At 44.4% G+C, this 23,174-nt stretch overlaps 1 protein-coding gene across 2 annotated transcripts in view; it reads left to right on the top strand.

Annotated features, from left to right (window-relative positions):
* The window catches only part of LOC135921138 (integumentary mucin A.1-like), an 85,082-nt gene extending 62,198 nt beyond the window's left edge, over window positions 1–22,884 (top strand). For both annotated transcript variants that reach the window (XM_070536719.1, XM_070536718.1), the window contains 4 exons: window positions 15,263–15,292; window positions 17,355–17,393; window positions 20,341–20,463; window positions 22,673–22,884. In XM_070536719.1, coding sequence (XP_070392820.1) covers window positions 15,263–15,292; window positions 17,355–17,393; window positions 20,341–20,463; window positions 22,673–22,797 — 317 coding nt within the window. In that variant the 3' untranslated portion in view covers window positions 22,798–22,884. The remainder of the gene's footprint in view (window positions 1–15,262; window positions 15,293–17,354; window positions 17,394–20,340; window positions 20,464–22,672) is intronic.
* The last annotated feature ends 290 nt before the right edge of the window (window positions 22,885–23,174 follow it).

Below are 23,174 nucleotides of genomic sequence, written 5' to 3'. Positions count from 1 at the left end.
AGCCCATTATGAAGATGTGTAGGCTTTTAGTTTTAAGAGAACCTATTTTCACAATTTCCATGGGAATTTCTTTCGTGCTGCAATTTAGTGTGACAATGTAAGCCTCTGTAAAAGTGATGCATGTCAGAGCGCTTGCGCTCTCTACTATGACAACGCTTGCTACTTGACAGCAGTTCCCATTCAGAGTATTCGCACCTGTATCTACGCGTTCAACGATATTTGTTGCATTGTGAGCCTCTATTTTGGCCATTACAATCGCTGCGATTGTTCCTTGAGAAAACCTAAAACTTCAAATTCGAGAAAGAAAACATAACCGTCAATATAGATGGAATGAACCTCAAATGAAACAACAGCAACAACTCTAGCAGAATTTTGATGCATTGTAAGTTCTCGGATAATGAACGCACTTTTGTTGATACATAAAAGATATCAGAACGCGAACTTGGGAGCTGCATTTGTTAGGCTGGGCAAAATTATAGGCAATTTTTTTCCGTGCCCACCACTGGGCTTTCTTGTGCTACACGAATGCTATCTTCGGCTGGTGCCCTAGAGCGCTCTCAGAGAGAAAAAAAGAAAAAAAAAATCTCTATGGCACTTTCACGAGCGGCGTTGTCTTCGGCTGGTTGGAAGAAGGTGCGCGCCCTGCGTTCGGCTGGTTTTTCTCAATTGTTGTCCTCCGTTTTCGAGCGCACTGAGGCGCTCCGAGTCATACAGTTTTATGGGCTCCGAGCCTTGTCGTCGGAGCAGTCATAGAAATTGAAACGACATCGCAGCGCCACGTCGCTGCTGTTGGCGACGGTCCGCCGTAACATAGGCAACCTAGGCCACTGAATGCTGGCGTCTCGACGAACGCTCGTCCCGCCGGCGCGTCCGCCAGTTTTCTCGGCAGCGCCGCGAGCTTTGGATAGACGAAACATCGGACGTTGGCAGTAGTCATGTGGTTTCGCATCTTTGAAACAGAACAGCGCGGTTTTCAAGACGACACGCAGGGAGAAACGACACGGACGAGCGCTGACTTGCAACTCAGCGCTCATCCGTGTCGTTTCTCCCTGCTTGTGCCCGTGAAAACCGCGCTGTTCTGTCTCAAATATGCCTTACCAACTCGCCCAAATGCCTGTTTTAACGAGTTGGGCGTCTGCCATTTGCTCCTCCTAAAGCGAGTCGCACGTTCGGCTCGCGCGTTTGTCCGGTACCTTTGAGCTCGCGGAACGCCGGATCTGCCTGACTCTGCTTCGGAGAATGCAGGCAACCAGTCGAAGATGCCATAATACTGCGTCCAAAAACAAGGTGCCAGTGAATGAAACATACACGTAAGCTGCACATCAAGATTAATTTTATTTTCCCATTTAGAAAATGTTCATACCTAATCAAGATTTCGGCACGACAAATTCCCAATCCCCACCGCGCCGTCGGACACTTTAACTCCAATGGAATTGTTTCAAGTCAGGTGCTTGTCGGTGAAGTCCTCCAAATCTGAGATGCTTGTTCTGTTGATGCTAATAACGTTGTCCTTGAATGTCTTATTTAAGAAGACGTCCAGGGAACTACAGGAGTAGCGTAAGGCTATCTGGAAAGAACGCAGTGTGTCTGATTAGCTATTCCAGTTTTAGCCCCACAGCGTTCACAAGACACTCTCGAATGTAGCGCAGAACTAGCAGCAGCAGAAGAAACGCTGCCCGTCTCCATCCTCAAACAATGTTAATCCAATCGACCATACTTTCACATGTCACTCAACCATTTTTATGAACCCACACGTGATTTTCCGGAGGAATAGTCAGCTTTTGCATCGTTTACAACATAAGGAAGACAAAGTGTGCAAGCTTCCATATGTCGCCTTTCGGAATGAGCATGACGTTGGAATTTGCTTCACCGCATGCACCATCAATATTATGCCATTCAGTGCTGTCGTGTTCCGTGACATCTCATAATTCATGGGCGTTTGGTCCACATTGGAACTTGCGGCAGCACGAAGTTCTTGTCTCTTTCTCTTCACGAAGCAGTTAAATTGCGCAATGTTTTCCTCAAACACAGAAGAAAACCGCTGACACAAGGTGGTCTGCCTGTAAACGAAAGCCCGTGCCACCGCGGCATGAAGTTGGTCGTCCAGCCGCTCCTTGCCTGGAAATTTCTACTCTGAATGCATTTCTTTCTCTTGAGTCGGCAAGCGTTGTTTTTTATTATTTCATACAGCACAGCCGCGCCTCCAAAGGATTTTGACGCGTTCAAACAGTGCTTCGATTTTCCTGTAGCGGCCGATGTGTGTCCGAGTCCTGGCATGTGTAGCTGGTAGCGTTCAGTTTTTGATGTTGCTGTGATGTTATAGATAACGTGGGCCCAGGATCCTCAAGAATTGAAACGGCAGTCAGGTGCTTTGCACAGACGACACAGACTAGAATCCACACGCTCGTTACACACAAGTTACTCGCTCGACAAAAACAGAACAATAAAAGTAATATTAGTTGGGAACGTCTGGAATAACGTTAGGAATAACGCGCCTAAGAACACATAGACCGTCCTATTCGCTGGTGTGTCGTCGTCGTTGCCGTGGCGGTTTTCGTAGGGGCCGTCGGGAGCTCAGCACCTCTCGAGATACCTTGTACCGGACCGTGATGTTGCAGCAGCAGTGAAAGTGCACAGCACGCACGCGTAACACCAGGCCGCTGCAGTACAGGTCAGAGGCTTGCCAGCCACTGTTGCCATAGGCTGAGCGCACGTCGAATAACCTGGTGCACAATCGCATGCCCCCTTAGTCCCACCCGCGGACGCCGCTTACTACCTGGCGCTCAGATCATATACGGTACCAGGGCGCAACGACACCAGTCCACTGGGCACTGGGTGAGGAGCGAGCGCAGATTGGAGATCAGCTTCACCATGCCTGCAAAGCTGCAGGACGCACGGTTGTAGAAGGTCGCGACTCGAACCACCAGTCAGTGAGCTGCTGTCCGAGCCGATCCACGCTCCATTTCCTCAAGCTGCACACCACTCTCGCTCTCGTGGCCCCGCGTTTCCTCTACCTCTCTTCAAGGCCAGACAATCCACATCATCACTGCCGTTCCTTCTTCGCCTCGTCGTGGTTACGAAATGCATATCATCGCAGTTCCCTTCTCCAATACCTGATCCGTACTTTTTTTTTGGTTCCAAAGTGACTTCTTCATATACCGCTGCCATTCTGCGAAGCCTACTCAACAGTTTTAGTCTGGAAACCGGCGAGGTAGCTTGCAGCGCTCCACAGCTCCACGCATCCGCAGACCGATCACTTCACGCGCATGTAAACACCTCCACATAACGCATCCAACTAACGAATAAAACATTTGGGAATACAAACGTTCTGCTGACAGTGCCATCTAGTGCTATGATACATTCAACGTCCCCATTCAGCCATCATTATCAGTTGAAGAGGAAGCCATGCTAGTGCTGGCGGTCCTGATTTGCAGATGCGGCCAACAGGCAAGGGAAATATGTCAATTTTTTGTTACAAACTAGGAGGTTCGTTCATTATGCGAAAACGTGTATTGTGTGGCTGAATGCAGCAATTACACATTTTGTGGCATTTCTTTTTCACAATGCCAGCCTGCGCACGTTCATTCTTTTTCTACATTTTCCTGCACCACACTTGGTGCGTTAATTTCATAGTGCAGCGTACACAGGTACAATTCCATCTTGTCATGGGAAGCCCGTGACTCCTTTTAGTGGCTGAATACATCTTAGACTCATCTGGTGCGCTTTACATTCCTCTATTATGATCACATGACCCGTTTTATACGGTTTCCAGCACCCGACGGTTAGATATGCAATAACTGCAGCTCGAGAATGTAATGATTCATCATGTAAACCGGTAGCGGAAATCTTCTTGCGGTATTTCAACTTTCTGCTCAGGTAGTGTTCAGCAGCCTGAGGTCCACAAAATTCGTAGTCTATATTTGGAGATTACTGAAAATTTAGTGCTTGGTGATAGCGTCTCCAAGCAAAAGGTGCCCATCGGCTTCAGACGGGACGTTACTTGAGCTTGACAGGAACAAAGCAGTTCACTGTTATTGAACTTGTCTGATGAAACTGTTTCACCGCGTCTTACTTGCGTCGACGACACTGATCCACCAATTGTTCCCAGGCAGTATCACGCAGAACTTTCATAGTTCCGGTCTTTCGATAAGTTGTTAAACTGTCAGTTGGGTACATTATATTGCACGTTACAATCTCGCTTTTCCTTGAACAATGGGCACACAGCTGCTTGTATGGGGCACTCAGAAATAGGTTGAACTAACCATCTCGATCTGCGTCACCGATTGCGACTTTCACAGATAATAATTGTCGATACGACCCGAATATGCACAACGCAAATAGGTTGTACTAGCCAATAGAGAACAACCACTAGACAGAGTCCTTTTCTTGACTGACGTGAATACGGCAACCCAGAAAAGCCAGAATAGTCACCGACTGGTTTCCTTTACCTTGACCAGAAAAGATGCCTTTTTGATGTGTTTGTTTACGGTGAATGGGGTGCCACTAAAAGCACTGGAGGACTTCCGACGGCTCAAAGTTGGTCTTTGTGCTTTTGTACAAGAAATCGTTTGCGATGGCATGTCTTGAGCATGCGCCTTTGAGATGAGCACTATCCGTAGGTGCTAATCTGCGTTGTATAATCTCATCGTAACATGCAGTATGTAGCCCAACCAGTAGGATCAGTAGCGGCCGAGCAGCAGGTATTACCGGTTAACGATGACGTATTGCTCCAGCAAGGCTCCATCAGTCGGTATCTCTTTTTCCAGTTTCTGTAGCCAACTGAACACTCTATCTCGGTAGTTTTCAAGCAACAGGTTACGCTGATTTGTACATGGCGTGTACTCTGCCAATGAAAAACAAATATAAGTGATGACCGCTGCATAAGCGAAAATCCTGCATAACCGATGACTGCTTCAACAGCGTGTCAAGCAGAAACAACTTTCTTCGAAGCGGTACACAGACCTACGTTATGGAGCACGAGGAAAACACTTTGCCGTTGGTGACTACGTCCGTGTAAGGAATCATGAGGCCATCGCAAGTTTTCATGATACTTTTTGAATACCAAGAGGATTATCGAACAGCGAGGAGCAGCTTATTTCTTTTGGAAGACGAACTAACGTGGAATGCTTCCAAGTTTCAAGCAGTGCACACTGCAGCTGGGGAGAAGTTGATAACCAACTGGCTTAATTTTCTGGAGTGGACTCTACCGCAGCCTGGCACACTGTCTCTACAGGGAGTGCGTTGCCTTAAACCAAGAACTGTGCTACCTCTCTAGCTACATAGCGGAACGAAGAAACAGCACAGGCACACAACAGCAAGCCAATACCGCAGGACTGGTTTCAGGGTCACGGAAGAGCACTTGATGGAAGAAAACTCCGATAGAGTTAAGCGACTACGCGCAGCTCAAGAGCTAGTGTTTTTTTTAACAGCCGGGGAATCGTCACACAGTGAAGAAAACAAAGTAGTGTTCACGAGGAGCGAGGCCAAGAGAGCTCATTAAAGAAGATGATGTTCATCGGTATACGACATGTCCCTGTTATTCTTATGTAAGTTATTAAGTTCTCAAGATATACTATTTTTTAAACAGCCGGAGAAATGTCGCATAGTGAAGAAGACGAAGTAGTGGCCGCCAGGAGCGAGGTCACGAGAGCACAGTAAAGAAGATGATGTTCATCGACAGCGGACCGAACAGGTCGATTGAACAGAGAGCAGCAGCACGTGGAGGAGCTCGTGGCTGTTGTCCCTGGTTCCTGCTTGCCTCGACAGAGCGACCGTTTCGTGGACCTGCAGTGGCGTTTTGGCTGAGTATCGGGTGGTTTAAGGTGTCTCAATAACCGTATTTAGTCCCTGGTTGATTGGCATTCCTTGCGTCAGCCGTCTTGAGCTGATGTCGACCAGTTCTCCTGGCCAGGCGCGATCCGCCTGGTCAGCATCCCTGCCACCTAATGAATTGCCCGTAGATTTATTTTTTCGCAGTGGCGTCAGCACCATTCCTGTGGCGCTTGTGCCTACCAATGGAGGTTCCATCAGGATCACAAATCCACAGGCTGTCCAGAAGGCACTCAAGGCCACGTCTAACCACTTCCAGACCATCACTGATGTGCGAGCGTTCGGACGGGGAGGTATAGTGTGTCGTTCACCCGACCAGACCTGTGTAGAAGACCTCTTGAAATGCACTTCATTCGCTTCCACCCCGGTGAGTGCTTTTATTCCGCCTCACCTTGCGTGCACCAAGGGTCTTGTACGGGGCGTAGACTCCCGATTAAGTCCTACTGAAACCCTGGACAAGTTATCCGCAGCAGGCGTCATTGCCATCTACCGTTGCAATCGACTGGCCAATAACGAGAGGGTTCCGACAGAATCTGTTATTGCAACGTTTGTGGGCACATCCTGTCCATCTGAAATAAAGGTGTGGCCTCTTGTGTTCCGTGTAGAGCCGCTTGCGTCACGTCCAATCCAGTGTAAGAATTGTTGGAGATTCGGGCACAGCGCAGGAGGCTGTAAGTCTAGCTTGCGTTGCCGCACCTGTGGGGATGGTCATTCTTCAAGTGAATGCTCTACTCAATCTCCAAAGTGCTGCCTCTGTGGGGGAGAACACCCAGCGGACTATTCGCACTGCTCAGCTTGCGCTCAAGAAATACAAATTCTTGAAATAATCGACCGCCGTCGTTGCTCCCGAAGAGATGCAATTTCAGTTATCAAAGACAGGGCCTTCGGATACTCTGGTGTTACAGCGCGCAACACTCCAAGCTTGGATCTTAACCTCTCAGAAGCAATTGACTCTGCTGTGGAAAAAGCAATGGCTAAAGCGATGGATAAATTGATATCCAGTCTCTCTGATTGCTTAGCGCAAATAATTTCCAGTCACATGATGCAAATAATGCAGCCCACTAGGACACCAATGCAGTGCCCAGAATCTAACGCCACATCTCGAACGCCTAGCAACGAGGTAGAGACGCCTTCCACAGTTGCAGAATATTCTACAGACGCTACTCTGCTAGTCCGAACACGCGAGGATGAGCCCTTTTATTCAGACACTGCTATTGTCACAGACATGGAACTTGAAACTCGAGCTCCCAAACGAATGGGGTCCCCAATTTCAAAAACTATGAAACCAAAATCAAAAAAGAGTCAACCAACTCCTGTGCTTACAGAAAGTATTCTAAAGGCGGCAGTTGCCGCTGCTGTGCGTTCAACACCATTGGACAGTTGAAAGTGCTGCAGTGGAACTGTCGCTCTATATTTTCAGCTTCAACAGATTTATCTTGCCTATCTATTCAATTCAATCCAGATATGTTACTTCTTCAACAAACGTGGCTTTCGCCAGAGAAAAATTTTCATTTAAAAGGTTTTCGGTCCTTCCGATTAGATAGAGACTCGCGAGGTGGAGGATTAATGATACTTGTTTCCAGTAAAATTTGTCACAAAGCAACAATTTCTTTTCAAATCATGGACTGCGACTGTGAAATTTTGGCCATAGATTTATGTCTCCCAGGATACCATTCATTTTCAATTATAAATGCTTATTTCCCCAGCGGTGTGCAAAGTACGCGTCAACTTGATAGGGCTGTGGCTGCATGTAGAAAAGAAATTTTGTTTGTAGGGGATTTCAATTCGCATCACGTGTCGTGGGGACACAAAACAGATTTGTGTGGTAAGCGACTTTGGGAGTGGACTATTGATAGTCACCTTTCATGTCAGAACACAGGACAAGTAACGTTTGTTAGAGGACCCTTCCGTTCAGTGTTAGATTTGACATTTTGTAGCCCTGGCATCAAGGTTTTGTCGTGGGTAGCGGTTGAATCAGCAACCAACAGTGATCATCTTCCTGTGTCATTTGAAATCAATTGTCAAATAACATCTTTAGATTACCAGGCATGCACATTTATGGACCATACGAAATTTAAGACTTTCTTGCGTTCTGCCGTTTCGAAACTTGCCAATGCCAATGATAAGGAAATCGCTTCTACCATTTGCTCAATTCTAGAGGATTCCCGGAAGCAAGCTGAATTTGTCATCCCTTCGGCTAAAGGCAGCGCTTGTCGTAGGTGGAATAATGAGTGTACGCGGGACTACAGAAAAAGAAAGGCAGCTTGGAAAACGCTTCTACATAATCAGTGCCCGACCAATTGGAAAAATTATCAGTTTCATGCTGGTGTATTTAGGCGTACTGTTATTCGAGCCAAAGAGGAATACGATATTAGACATTACGATTATCTATCTAATTCAAAAAATAAGCGTGCTTTATTTTCATTCCTTCGTGCTAGGAAGGTGCTACCAACACCCTTAACATTAAATTCAATTGTTTTGACCCCGCAGCAACTGAGCGCCTCCCTAGAAGGGATTGCCGAAGGCTTAGAAAATCGATTTACGGCCAGGCTTCCGGCTATTCATTCTACATTAGGTCCTTGGGATGACTTTACTCCAATTTCCTTAGCTGAACTAAATGAGACTGCAATATGTTTACCGAATTCAACCCCTGGCCCTGATGGCGTTACAAATGCAATGTTAAAAATATTGTTACATGAATCGCCTAACGTTCTTTTAGACTTGGTGAATTATTCACTTAAATATGCATGGATTCCGTTGCACTGGAAGCTTGCCAAGGTAATATTGATGCTTAAGAAACAAGAAGGAAGGTATGTATTGGACAACATTAGGCCCATTGCGCTTACATCAAACGTAGTAAAATTTATTGAGAGGCTTCTTCACCGTCGCATCATGAAATTTATTAATGATAATTCCATTCTTAGTCCCTGTCAGATTGGTTTCAGGGCCGGCTGCTCCATCTAGCATGCCCACGTCGACTTAGAAAGCCGAATACAACTCGCTCGACGTCATAAGCAATACGCTGCCTTAGTGACGCTCGATATCGCTAAAGCATACGACACTGTGGAGCACACTATATTGATCAATCGGTTAACTTCCTGTGGTGTTCCTGGGTATATAGTAGCGTGGATTCGGTCATTCTTAGGTGAAAGAGAATTCTATTGCTACGAAAGCGGCGTTTCTTCTTCTAGACACAAACAAACGAGAGGCGTACCGCAAGGCTCAGTTCTTTCCCCGGTACTTTTTAATATTCTCATGAGCACACTACCTTGTCATCAAGAAATAACTACTTATGTTTATGCAGACGATATTGCGTTTTTTGCATCTGCAAACGACATCCACACGCTATACCAACGACTGCAAACTTACCTTTATGATCTGGAGAGGTGGTTAGATGCTAGTCACTTCACCCTCAATGCCAGCAAATGTGCTGTTCTCGTATTTCCGATACGTGACATAGTGTACATTTCATTGTCTTACCACCTTCAAGACATACCACAGGTGGAATCTGTTAAATACCTCGGAATTAGTTATAACGCCTCTCTCAACTGGCGCTCACACATAGATTATTTGACTGGGAAAGGTACCCGTGCAATTGGCATATTGCGTAGGCTGAGCAGTCGTCGAATAGGATTGAGAAGAGATACACTCCTAATGATATATCGTATGTACGTTCGCCCTGTATTAGAATTTGGTTGCGTGCTCTTCTCTGGAGCTCCAGCCTACATGTCCCATCCTCTAATCCTCTTAGAAAGAGAAGCATTACGTCTGTGCTTAGGTCTTCCTAAATTTGTTGCAAATTCTATTCTTTATCTTGAATCCCGTGTTCCGCCACTTTCGTGCAGGTTCCGGCTTTTGACGGTGCAGACGTTCTTAAGGATTTACGAATCACCACTGCGTCATTCCCAAGTAATCTTTATTTCACAACCTGCGTTGTTTTTCGGTGTCATCTGGCCGCGACTACATAACCCGCAAATTATATTCGTGCAAAAATTACTTGACTCTTTGGGCGTGCGCATATGCGATGTTCTTCTTATTACCGACAGAGCTGTTGCCACGGATATTCAATTTGATGACATCTTTCCTAATAATGCAAAATTACTTCCACACCGTATTCTAGACGGTATATTACAAGATCACCTGAAAAACCTTCAAACAAACGTTGTAATTGCTACAGATGCTTCACAATATGAAGAAAAGTCAGGTGTAGGAATATTTTCCCCGATTCTCGACTGGACATTTTCTCTTCGGCTGCCAGATTTCATACCGATTTTTTTAGCCGAATTCATGGCCGTGGTGCTGGCATTACGCAAATTAGGACCATCAATTACGTCAGCCGTGATAGTCACTGATTCTTTATCATTGTGCTCATCCCTTACTGCTTCTAGTGATTCTCGCGTGATGCGGACGTTTCAATCATTGGTACCTGATTACTTGAGAAGCGTGCGTTTGATTTGGGTGCCCGGCCATAAAGGACTAATCATTAATGAAATTGCAGACTCTCTAGCCAAGGCATCGATAAGTGGCCCGATTCTTCCTTGCTGCCCTTTGACTGCTTATGTAACTGCAGCTAGATTTCGCAGGAGTATCATTATACAGTCAATATCAGGCTCCGCAATTACTAACTCTGTGGATTACGGACATCTCCTGCACCCTTGGAACAGAAATTTTTGCCGAACACGGAAAATGGAAGTGTCCATCACGAAGCTGCGCTGCCGTATACCTGCATTGAACTTCTACCTCCACAGGTCTGGTCTGGTCCCCTCACCATTATGCTCATTCTGTGGCGAAGCGGAGACAATCGATCATTTTTTGTTGTCTTGCAGACGTTTTTCTATTATAAGAAAACGACTACTCGAAATCCCGCTTCGCTCTATTGGTCTGACTTTATCAGTGCCTGTGATCCTATCTTTTGGAGCCTCCATTGTTGGGTTCAGCCACAGAAACGTTTGCTTGGCGATCCAAAATTACCTCATCGAAACTAATCGATTTCCATGTTAGATTGATCGTTCTCCCTCCCAACCATAGCTTTCTTTTATTTCTTATCTTTTATTAATTATTATTGTTATTATTATTATTATCTTATACCCGGTTTTCATCTGATTATTTCCTTTTTTCTCCAAACACAAAACGCTTCCTTTTAAACTCACACGCCCAAATTGTTAACTCCCTTGTTATTATTATTATTTTAGGCACCTAATTAAACCGCCCGATTCTTGGCCAATCCCCCACTGTGGGTATGTGCCACTGCCACTCAGGACAACAACAACAGCAACATCCCTGTCATTCTTATGCAAGCTCTGAAGTTCAAGACAGCAATCGTATATTTTATTTCCACCTCGTCGTCAGTAATAGCCGCTATTGGCGGCGAGGAGTTACGGAGTCGCCCTCTATCGGAAGCGCCTCGATGCCGTAGTATGAGGGATCACGTGACGCGCTCCTCATAGGTTTTGCTGTCAGCGCTCACTGAAAACACCACGCGCGAGCTCTCCCGGACATTTTTGTAAGTACTTTCGAAACGAGAGAAGTTTCTTACTGTCTAAATAATAATCTTGGGCAAGCTGAAAGCACACAATCGTTTACAGCCGCTATCTCTTTACCGAATACGTACAGTGAACGCCACTGCGCGCGGTCGCCGCGATGGAGTCTCCCGAACCGGCTTCTTGCGTGAAAGGTAGGTAAACGCCGAGAGCAAACTATGTGAAATATGTTCTTATAGTGTTTGTATAACTAAATGGAGCGTAATAGAATGAAGCCTCAATGCAGCGATCGCGCAGATCCGCAGCGACCGACTGCGCGTCTGCATGCTTGTCCGCGCACTGTTTCGCTTTCTCCGCGCGCGCGTTTTCGCACCGTGCCATGAGCTTTAGCCCGCAGAATATGAGCATTTGACAGTATACAGGCAACCATTGTTGCGTGGGCGCTATCAGAGCTGTTCAAAAATAATTTCATTGTAGAGACTTCGACGCCTACGGGGACTGTGATGTGCCGTCGCGACGATGCAATCTTTTTTTTCTTCTAAATTCTTTGACCTTTCAATACTATTTCTCGAGTTGCGTTGCACTGTATGTTTATCGGCGTTCTCAGCGTGCAATTTCCCGCTGCTCCTTTTTTGTAATCCAGTGCATTAATTCACAACACAAACATGACCATATGCTATGCTTTCTTTAAATGTGCTTCTCACCACTGCCTTTCCACTCCACTGAACTTGGCAGTATCTATAGTATCGACAAGTTCATAGACCAAGCCGTCATGACATTAGTCGGGCAGCGGACTCAGGCGAGCGTCTCAGTGCGCGTTTTGAGAACATCGCAGACCGGGCGCCGTAGCAGAAATCTTCCTCGCGTCTGTGCTTGCTGCATACCCGAGTTGTAGCCGATGACTGCCGGTTTTATGTTTCGCGAGCCAAGCTTCACACAGCTTCTTGTCCTGCGGCTACGTGTGAATAAGGCCGACACCGGCCTCCGTTACGTGCGTCCGGCCCTGCGGCACCGAGCAGTAGCCTACCATGTTGCGCGCCTTCAAAGGCAGCCACTACCTATTGTAGTGCTTTCAAGCGTTGTAAAGGAGACACTCGAAGCGGGAAAATTTCGCCACTAAATGAAAACCGCAGCGTACGAGGGAATTTAAACTCGTTTTCAGCTCGCTTCGGCGCGCCCGAAGCAGCCGACGCGGCCGCTATGTCCACGTGATCCCTCCTAGCACGTCACGCCGACGGTGGCGCCAGCTTTTCCAGTGGTGGAGCTCGAGGCCAATAAATACGAAGAGCTCTGCATTGGTGCCAGATAAACTGTCAAAAATAGCTTAAAGATTGGACATGTCTGCAATAGACTAAGAAAGCAGTAAATGGCCTGCAGTAGAACTGTCGCTTCTGTTTTCATAGAGCTCATCACTTGGGTTTCAGGTGTCTTATCATAAGTGTACCGATACAGGTGGAAAGCCATGTCGTATCTTCATCAATCATATAATAAACAAACTGCTCATTACTCGCCACCCGCAAAACTATGTGGCCGAGGGGAGCGTCCGTTGAAGTGTGCATTGAGAAAAGACATGTTTGCTCTGAGCTTATTCGTACCAAAATGCAGAAGGGTTTACTGTACATGATAACCCGGGAGATTGCCACATACTCCTTTGTTCAAACTTTTATTTTGTTAGATTGCCGGCCCGCTCATAAATATTCCTCTTTTTATGCAACATAATGAATTTGCACCAGAGGGAGAGGCTTACATTGACTTTCTGAATTTCTCATGAACTACCGTTATCTAATGTCAACGAATGTCCGCAATTTATTACTTTCATCAAAAATAATGGGATGACGATAATATGAAACAACACCTCAGTAAACCAAGTGTAACTTTATTCAACATATATCAAAATTTCTCAGTGCACCTCTTGTCCAGTCAATTTATTTAATGATGACATTTTATATGCGACAAATTTCATAGAAGACGCACACGTACCTATAGGCATGATGACTTGGGGAACTACGCTTTTTGTCATATTTAAGACGCAATAAGGGAAACTTGTCATGAATATGCCACGTGTACCACTTATTACCATATTCATTCACCTGCCACACAAACCATTTTGTCTAGGGTGATACGATACACACAAATCACCAGAGCATTGCCTTCCGTTTTCAGCAAAAGAATCTTGGTTTGTTGGGAAAATCGAAATAACATTGGGAAATTGCTCTTTGTACCTTCAAGGTACAACGTGAGCGTGAGAACTCTGCGCTGTACTTACTTTACAAGCTGTATTTCATTCGGTGACCTCCATTTCTTGTAATCAACTTCCGCAAGGACCGGTCGTACGGTAAATGCACTTAATATGGGCTGCTCCTAATTGTATCAACGTATCTTTCACTAGAGTAGCAGTATTGTCATGCCTTGAAAACCCCACTTGCGCAAAATTATCCAATGCTGTGTTATTGCGTCGGACAAAGAACACCACAGTGCCCGTAGTTAGGTACAGCTATGTTTCTACTTGATGTCAATTTCGTGAGAGCTCTAGGGCCCCACCACAGTTTCCACTCACAGAGAAGTGGGCCTTTCACAGGTTTTTTTTTTACCATTATTTTCCAGTTCATGTCATCGTTGTCTGTTTCTTTACTTAGAGTTGAGGTAAAAGTCTGGTAGTTTCCGAACCACATTTCAGTTTCATATTGCGCCTACCGTAGTTCGAAAGAACCCACTGAAAACAGTGAGCGCAATTACTGTAAGCAGCAGGGCTCCACAGCGAGTACATAGTTCACTTCCAGTAGTCAGGTAGCACTCACCTCATAGCGTGTTCAGTTAGCAGAACTGCTTTTCTTTGCACATATGTTGCGAACCGGCGCTTAGCACGTAAGCCATTTACTGGCGGCCAGTCCATTAGTACCGACATTTTGAGACCGGCTTGAGCGTTATAGCTGCTGTTGAGACACTTGTCTCTGCTGTCATCATCGTCACTCTTCACTATTTGTTCCCCAGGCGCCTTCATTCAGCCCCGATCCTGCGCCGGCTTTCCGCTTCACTGTACTTTTCTTGCCTGGCACAGTCCAGTTTCCGCCATTCGCTCCGTGCTACACACCGTGGTGATGTACAATAACTGCTAAGTTGTCCACGCTCCTACATTATGCGCACGCAGAACCATTGGGGTGGTCAGCCCGATTGAAGTTATACTGCTTCTTTTGCAACGGTTCGGGTATGTCCTAATAAGCATTGTTATACGTGTCAACTGTAATTTCATACGTATTCATTTTAGCCAATGTTCGATGCATGTACCCAAGCGTCGCCATTGACGGCTAGAAAGAAAATGTATTTTGGGAAATGATAAAACATTTAGGCCCATAGATGAGCTTGTATTTTAAGTGAGCGGAATAAATTGCCAAATGTAAGTTCCCATAGAGCACGAACTGTGACCCTCTTTCAAGTTGAACGCAAGTCTTGTCTAGCGCACAGTCACGCAAATACTAAGTTTTCATTTATCTTATTGCTTGAATAAATGCTTACTCTGAAGACATCTAGTGTGTTACCTGGAAAAGAGGTGTAGCTACTATGAAGTGTAGACCACTGAATGCTTGGGTAGCGTTTGTCCTAATCTTAGATGCAGTGCTGTGGCTCACGATGGTGAATTGGCTTTATCAATTGCTGCCTTAAAGTGAAACTTAAGACTTCGCACTAGCAGCGAAGATAATATCTTGGAGCCTTTTTCTACACATCGAAGGTTCCCAACGCTTGCCGTTACTCTCGCATTCGCTTAAACTATTTAAAAGGTGTAGAAGATTTGATGCAGAAAAATGTGAAATGCTTGTTAAGCTTATTGTTTATCCGAATGCAACATATATGATATATGTGCCATACATTTTTGTGTGGAGTGAAAACCAAATTCCAAGTATTGTTCAATTGTTTCCGTGAGCGCTTACTAATTACTCTGCTTGCATGAATTACAGTCCCTATCAGCCTTCCAACGATCCTAAATAGTAAGTTGACGCAACTTTCTTATCTGAAACCTCAATATTCTCGAAAATATCTTAAGTGCAAAGATATATACCTTGTGTTCTACGGTACCTTGGCAGAAATTTAACATGTACAATTACCACGTAGATGAGCACAGCTAAGGTACCGATGTTTGCCGTCGCTTGCAGAAAGTTAGAATTTTTTTTATTTGTCGTAATTACGTATTTAGTTATTGTTACTTATTAGAAACCTCAATATTAATTTTACTGAGAGAAAGGTTGGATGAAAAAATTCCATACCCTCCTGAAAAATTCCCAATTAGCTTTCTTTGCTGAGTCGTGCAACATAAAGGTGTTTCTCAAGCCTGGAAAAATCCCACGAAACACACAAAAAAGCTTTTCTTCTTCCGCGAGCTCTCACGGGCTTCTTTTAGGATTTCAAGAAACTTTTATGTAGCATATGTCGAGCGAAAAAAACTGGATCGGTAATTATAACTGCTTCCGTCAGCGCCAATAAAATGGATAGTAATGAAAGCTTTTCTTTTTTACCTTGAATAGCAGTAGTTGAGCGCTTAGTAATGACGAGCACTCAGTAGAAGACAAATGGGCGCTACTCACGACGACGAAGTTTAATTTCTTCACGGAGGCGAACAAAAGTGCCTTCTAATACACGTCACCAACCACATGAATCATGTGCCACTGGGAAGCAAGGTTACAGGATAGAGCTTACAAACTAGTCGAATTGATTGCCGGACCATTCTTTAATAAAGCTGGTTTTCTCCTTGACGAATAAATTTTGTTACACATGCGCAAAACTTTCACTTCTTCGGATAAAAGTGCCTTCGAATACACGTCACCGACCACGTGAACCACGTTTCCACCGGGGAGCAGCGTTCTATCTTGTTATCGTGCTCCCCTGTGGCAACATGGTTCACCTAGTCGGCGACGGGCTTTTGAAGGCACTTTTGTTAGGCTATGTGAAGAAATTAAACTTTACTCTTGTGAACAGCGCCCGTATGTCCGTGTACCTCCTTTTCTGTAGTGGTCTTTACTAAGCACTCAATCGCTGCCATTCAAGATGAAACAAGCCCATTTGGCCACACTTTTTTAATCTTTACTGAATGTGCGAAAGTCATGTGCAAGTACTGGTCATAACCGAAATGACTGTTAAAACCAATAATGGAAAAACTAAATAACTAGTCTTACAACTGCAATCGATGGAGAGCTTGCAGCATGTAGGACGGCGCGAAAAAACGCGCGTTTAAACATTAGTGTGCGCCAGGTAGATTTTCAATAGAAGACGATAATAACTAGCATTGTGGTATGTCAACGTGAACCTTTTAAAAACGAAAGAAACTTAACTAAAAAAGCCTTACTGACTCGGCAGGTCATGTTGGAGATACCAATGTCCTCACTACTTGTGCGAACCAAAACTAGGGCAAGAATTCAAATGAAATATACAGCATACTGAAGAAATAGCCAATAGTTTTTTGGAGGGATTTAATTGAATTAAACAAAATTACAGGCCGGGATGACTCCCTAATGGCGTGAAAAGTTCCTTAGGTATATCTAGAGAAATGTTGCTCGTTCATTGCCACATTTAGGGAAATAATTTACATGCTCTCGTGTGCAAGAGAGGGCTGTAAAATAGAGTAAAAGCTGCCAAAAAAACGACACTCGTTCTTGGTCAGGCGAAAGGGTTCTTTCACCATGCTGCCATGGTAAACTCTCACGAGTGAACTTGTGCGAAAACGCCTTCCATACGTCAACAAGTTTCACGTGTGAAGACCGGAACAGTGGTAGAAACCGGTATCAATATAGTTCGAGTCATTATTACATTTCACTGAGAAGCTAGCACTGGAGAGATACATGAACAGAAAGCAATGTAGACAGCTTGAAAGAGCACCAGGTAGCCGTTACAAGCGATATGCAGAGATGAAACAAAAAGTGGAGTGCCTCCTTACCCGACCGCAGAAACACAAATTATTTAGTAGCCTTTTCTTAACTTCTATACTGTTCTTATTGTGAACGTAAAAGCCGATGCCTACTCTCCCTATTAAATATTGATTATGCAATATATTTCCAGCAAGGGGAGGAGGACCCTTTGGCCCAGCGATCAGAAATCGTAAGCAAATTTTATATTACTTTTATTGTTGTGATACTCTTTATCGTTTCTTCCAAATATGCCGGCTTTAATAAACAAAGCTAGGAGACTAGTTCAAACGCTGTGTGATTCCATTTTGACACTAATGCATGGAGCGATGACCCTAACGGCTACTTTCTGTGCATGACTAAATATGAGAGAGCGGTATACCTTGTAGGGAAGCGTAGGACCTGCGTGCATATTATTTTACTTGTTCTTCAGCAGTGTCTTGGTTCTCGATACCATTCACTCCACTTCCATAGCCGTTACGAGCTTGTACCTAGGCTTGCTACGTCCGCCAGTGTTTCTGGCCTTCGAATTTGCCATACGGTGAAGCCTGTCATCATCAACTCGCCATCGTTACAGTCAGGTTTTCGTCAAGCCAACTCTCAGGCACTACCGTGACAAGAGCCATTCAGAATCAGAATCGGTTTTATTGGGATGATTAGAAAGATTACAGGATGTTATTATACATCCTGTAATCATCCCATTGGTCTAGAAAACAAAAAAAAACTGTTTCCACTACCGCATTTTGTGGTCTAAGTCCGTGCGGTATTCTGCACTTTGAAGCTGGACATTAACTACTGCCGTATCACGCAAATTTGGCGCTTCGTATTTTGTTGGAGGTCTGGCACCTCACATCAAAGAGAGAGTGATGGTGTCTGCGCGGTAATTCCGGAAAGCAGGACAGGCATTTTTACAGTAAGGAAAACATTTCAACACTAGTATTTCGACATATCGGCAAGCATTTCAACAATTCTTCGGTACGGTAATTTTTCGCAAAATGAAATATTGGGCTAATGACTCAAGAGTTCGTTAGCTTATTTTGCAAGACTATATGCATGCAATTTCGTATGATAGTGTAGAAAAAAGGAAACAAAAAAGAATTCGATGTTTCATCTGTAAGGAGAAGCATCGATTGCGATAGCGAATTACTGCACAGCTATACCAAGTAAGTATGGCAGTTTTATCGGCCGTATATACATGGAATTAACAAGCATGGTGCCAGCGCGCACGCGCGAACATGAATGCATCACACTCGATAAGCACGGACACTAGGGGTGCGATCTTGTACGCGTTCCAAACTCGAACGGAGGCGGTCCGTTCTTTCCGTCGCGAAATTGGCGGTCCGTTCCATTGCGTTTGTCCGATAGCAGACAACACGGAATGATTGACAGCAGATATCACTTCACAATTGACGTCATGGCGTTCTTCACCTTTCAAACTGACCAACCATGTGCGACTCACTCGGTGGAACGGACCGCCTCCGTTCTATTTTGGAACGCGTACAAGATCGCACCCTAGATGTCGAAAGGTTGGCGTAAGCAAGCACGGCAGCTGCAGCGAGCGAAGTGACATTCACGCTGTCTATCAATTCAACGCAAGAGCGGCGAGAACGCAGCGCGCACAAAGATACGAGCCGTCTGCCGATCACTTTGAAGATACGGCGAGTGTGACCGCCTGCGGCCGTGCAAAATAGGCACTTGTTGGCGGAGTCGAAGCCGCTCACCCTCCGTTCCGCGCTGCCGGCCCACTTGCCTCCATATATGGCGCGCGAGATTCAGCCGCGATCGTCAGCTCCCTTTGCGCCCGGTAGCGTAATGCGCACTTGCTGCCGCAGCACAGGGCCGCCCCCTACCCTCGATCTTTCGCGTGACGGAGAACGGCGCATTTGCACTCCAAATTCTTCGTTCGGCTGCGCCAGATTGAGCCGCAATCGTAGGCTTCCGTCGCGTGTTTTCACTTCCTCGTGCAGAATAGGACGCATGCACAGGACTTTATACAGAATATTACGGTGACGGCAATGGCAAAAACCCGCTTGAAGAGTCCATATAATTGCTGTGGCAATAAAAAGGATAAACGCCACTGCTATATATACGACCTGTCACGACAAAGCAATATGAAGAAATAATTATGTATTTGTTTTACCAGAGGAGCTAGCTAAACGAGGAGGCATGATTGTACCAAACGGAATAGCGTTTTCATTGATTTATAGATGTGGTCAATGGAGAAACACAAATGTTGCGAAGCAATTTCCTAGAAAGTATTGCAGAGCCTTTCTTTTTTTTGCCATTTCATATGAAAAAATTGCTTGCATTATTTACTGTAATCTACAGTATGCATTACTTAACAGACAGAGACACGAAGCGATGAATTATAGCAAGTGATACGGAGTAGGATAAAAACACACTGGACAAACGCGTGCTTGAGCTGTGGAGTGAAATAAGAGTTACAAGTGGGCCTGTGAAAATAAAGCTACGGCATGCCAGCTGCCATGGCGTCGGTGCCTTGCATTTAGTAGTTTTCAAAGCACAGAAAGGAGGGGAGAATCAAACAAGTAGATGACAAAAACACCAACGAGTAATTTAAGATCTGTGTAAGGAGAATCTCCGCCAGCGTTGCCTGCGTTATAGACTATCGTTTACTTTGTGGAGTCTCGTAAAGTACTCAATTACGTTGGAAAATCAACTGCAAGGCAAATAAAATATTTCTTCTTTGTAAGCGTAATGAACAGGTAAAAAATATGATTTATGACAACTTAGTAAAAGAATTTCGCAAGTCACGCTTGGAGCAGAGCCAAAATCTCGAAGGATTTTGCAGGCATTCGTGCTTTCGCTCGTACTAAATTTTCTTACATGATGACGCATTGTTCGTTCTTCGTTTCTGCTACCGACGGATTTAGGATTCGAATTTCCGGGAATTTAGATCTGCGTGTTTCTATTTTGGGGCTTTTCCTCCATACCTATGTCAAACCTTTGGCACAGTTCTGTTGGCGCTGAAGTTGTCCACTTCACAAAGATGTAGCGCTCATTGAAGGGCAACATAGCATATATTAACGGTTATTTTCAAAGTTTAGTAAAGAAATTTTTTGCTGCTTTCTAAGCAGGATAGTGCAGAATAACTTGAGTGTGTTTTATATTTTCCCCAGCTTACTTGGTCCGCCATGCCTGCAAGTTTTTTGGCAATTCATGCTTGCCAACAAAGTCCTGCAAGAAGAATTGGCGCCTACCGCTCCTTGGCTGCAGGAAAAATGAAGTCTGCTGCAACAGTAGTAAGATGCAGAATTTTTACATATGTATTGCATGCTGGTACATACGATGTAAACTTACTGAAGGTAACTTGAATAATGTATGTGAATGCTTTGAAGTTCAGGGGGAATATGGTATTAATGAGATAATTAGGTGCTCTTTTCCTAACACATTACCTTGGATTGATGGATCAAGGCTGCCCTTTTACGTGACACTTACTGGCAAAGAAATCGTGTCACCTGTCACGTTTGCGCACAGCGAAGAGCGAAATTTTTTGGGGGTTTTGGAAAAATACTTGTACTACAAGTGACGTTGGTCCTTAATTTTGAAAACGCCTGTATCTTTGCGATAACATTGAAAAATATGTTCGGGAATACGAAGAGCGTTACAACACCACAAACAAGACGTAGTAATGCCCTTGTGGCGCCTCAACAATTTTTTATTTCTCATATTGGCTGTTTTATGTGGGTTACCGAAAAAGCAACGAAACAGAAAAACATTGCGCTATGACTAGTCATAAAACTTACGTGCCTTTCGCATGTGTCTAAAAAAAGAAAGTCATTTCATTATTCGCTGACGAAACCCAGGTAACGCTCACAGATCTTTCTTTCAGGCTGGATATTGCCAGACTTCTTCAAAACTTTATTCGGAGTCGAGCTTCCAGACAGCGCCGCTTACTCTGTTCTATTCACTTCTGGTAGAAAAAAAGCAGGGAAGAGATTGGTATGACTGAATCCATTACACGCATAAGCGGCTGTACACGGTATACAAGAAAGTTTTGAAGAACAGAAAAGAAAATTAAGTACACGTATACAATATGCTACAATGAAAAGCCTGTATATCATGCATGATTAACTAAGGCTGGCTAGGTGACTATTTCTCAACGCACCGCTTTAATGCGGATGCCGTTATATCGTCATCACCATATAGATCGCAGTAGTTCACTTTTACATCTTAATTATTATCTGATTTACGATTTCTTACATAATTGGTTGGTGAGAGTAACCTTGCTCAAAGGCACAATTATCACATTGAATTTGTATTCGGAAGCCAACTATTGCAAACCATATTCATTCTTCGAAATGAACTTCCACTCACCGCGCTATCTCAGGGATTTGGCGTTGCATCACTAACCACAAATTCCTGAACTCGATTGCCGCCGCCTCATCCCCATTACAATGAGAGTGGAGTGCAAAAAAAAAAATTTGGCTCGCGTAGCCTTCATTCGCCCCCATGTGAGCAAACTTAATCCGGGGTCCACTACTGCTGCGTGCATCATAATCAGACCAGAATTTCCGTGCCTACAATCCCAGACTCTGTTTTAATTTTTTTGTTCCGTTACCGCTAAATACTCGCAAATTACTGTAGCAATTTGGTGCTAGCCGGTCATGCAGGCGTCGACCGGTTTTTGCAGTGCTGATATTCCATCCAGATCAGATCATGGAAAGCACAACACCGGTTATACAAGCGAAAAAAAAAAAGCTTTCTTCGCTTTTTTTTTTGCGCACGTGAACTGTATGGTCGTGCATAGTTGAAAATTGTACGCAACCCTAGGCACTGTTGTTACGCAGACTAAGATAAAATCAGTTAAATAAAAGAGCTGTTAGGTATGGCTTTCCAATAATTCCGCAGCTCACGGACCTGCAGCGCCCGTAACCATGCTCACGTATGAAGCCGCAGTAAGGTAAACATACCAACTCGGGAACGAAATTTCTCCGCGACACCATACAAGATGCGAGCTCTAATAGGCGCGCAAGCTCCATCTTCTTAGCTTAGCACTCACTGCACAATATATATATATATATATATATATATATATATATATATATATATATATATATATATATATATATATATATATATATATATATATATATATATATATATATATATATATATATTCTACCCGAGCATTGAATCGAACTCGTAGAGATTGTTGTAAACACGGTGGTTGTAAGTTCGTGAATTACGGGATTGATATGCCGGTTCTCCACAGCCGACAAAAGCACAATGCCTTAATTACGGAAGATTCATTTCTATGAAGCAGTGGCGAAATTGCAACGCAAATACCGTGATGTGTGGTTCAATTTTCAAAGAGGTTCGTAACATTGGTGGGTTGCAGGACTTTTGTTGATCTGAACCCGGCTTAGCGCCTTTGACTTTTTTGTGAACGTCTGGTTAGAGTTTTATCACGCCTTAATGCAAAATACGGAATACTTTTCTTTCCTCTAGGAAAAACGAGAAACTGCTCAAAGCTCGGAGGAAAATGCCGCAATGGTTGCCGCAATTATGGTGTTCCGTACCCTGTCGCTACTTGCAAGATTAGATGGGAAAAATGCTGCATTCGTGTGCAGTAGCAGGGGCCCAAGCAACGCTGCCTCGTAAAACGTCTTTCGCGTTCTTTCATGCCTAAAATATTCACTTTCATGTACAATAATAAATAACTTGTCAAATGAAATACAGAACAGCAGTGTTTTTTTCTTCGCTGTGTGGAAACACATCGAAACAACGCGCGTTGTGTACAGCATCCACCGTCTATTTCTGTCTCTCTCCTGTTAGCAGAGATTACATGTTCGAATTGAACAACGTTATATAGCGCCCATTAAACACATGCCGGGAAAATGCGCAATACCATGATTTTAGTCCTGTAAATGTCGAACAATATCAGACAAATCAGGCACAACAAAAACGGAGGCGCTGGCTTGGACGATAGACTCCGCTTGAAATATAGCTA

The sequence above is a fragment of the Dermacentor albipictus genome, chromosome 3 (assembly GCF_038994185.2).
Source record: "Dermacentor albipictus isolate Rhodes 1998 colony chromosome 3, USDA_Dalb.pri_finalv2, whole genome shotgun sequence".
Classification (NCBI taxonomy): Eukaryota; Metazoa; Arthropoda; class Arachnida; order Ixodida; family Ixodidae; genus Dermacentor; species Dermacentor albipictus.
Note: the sequence above shows the minus strand (reverse complement) of the source record. Positions and strands in the feature narration are given on the sequence as shown.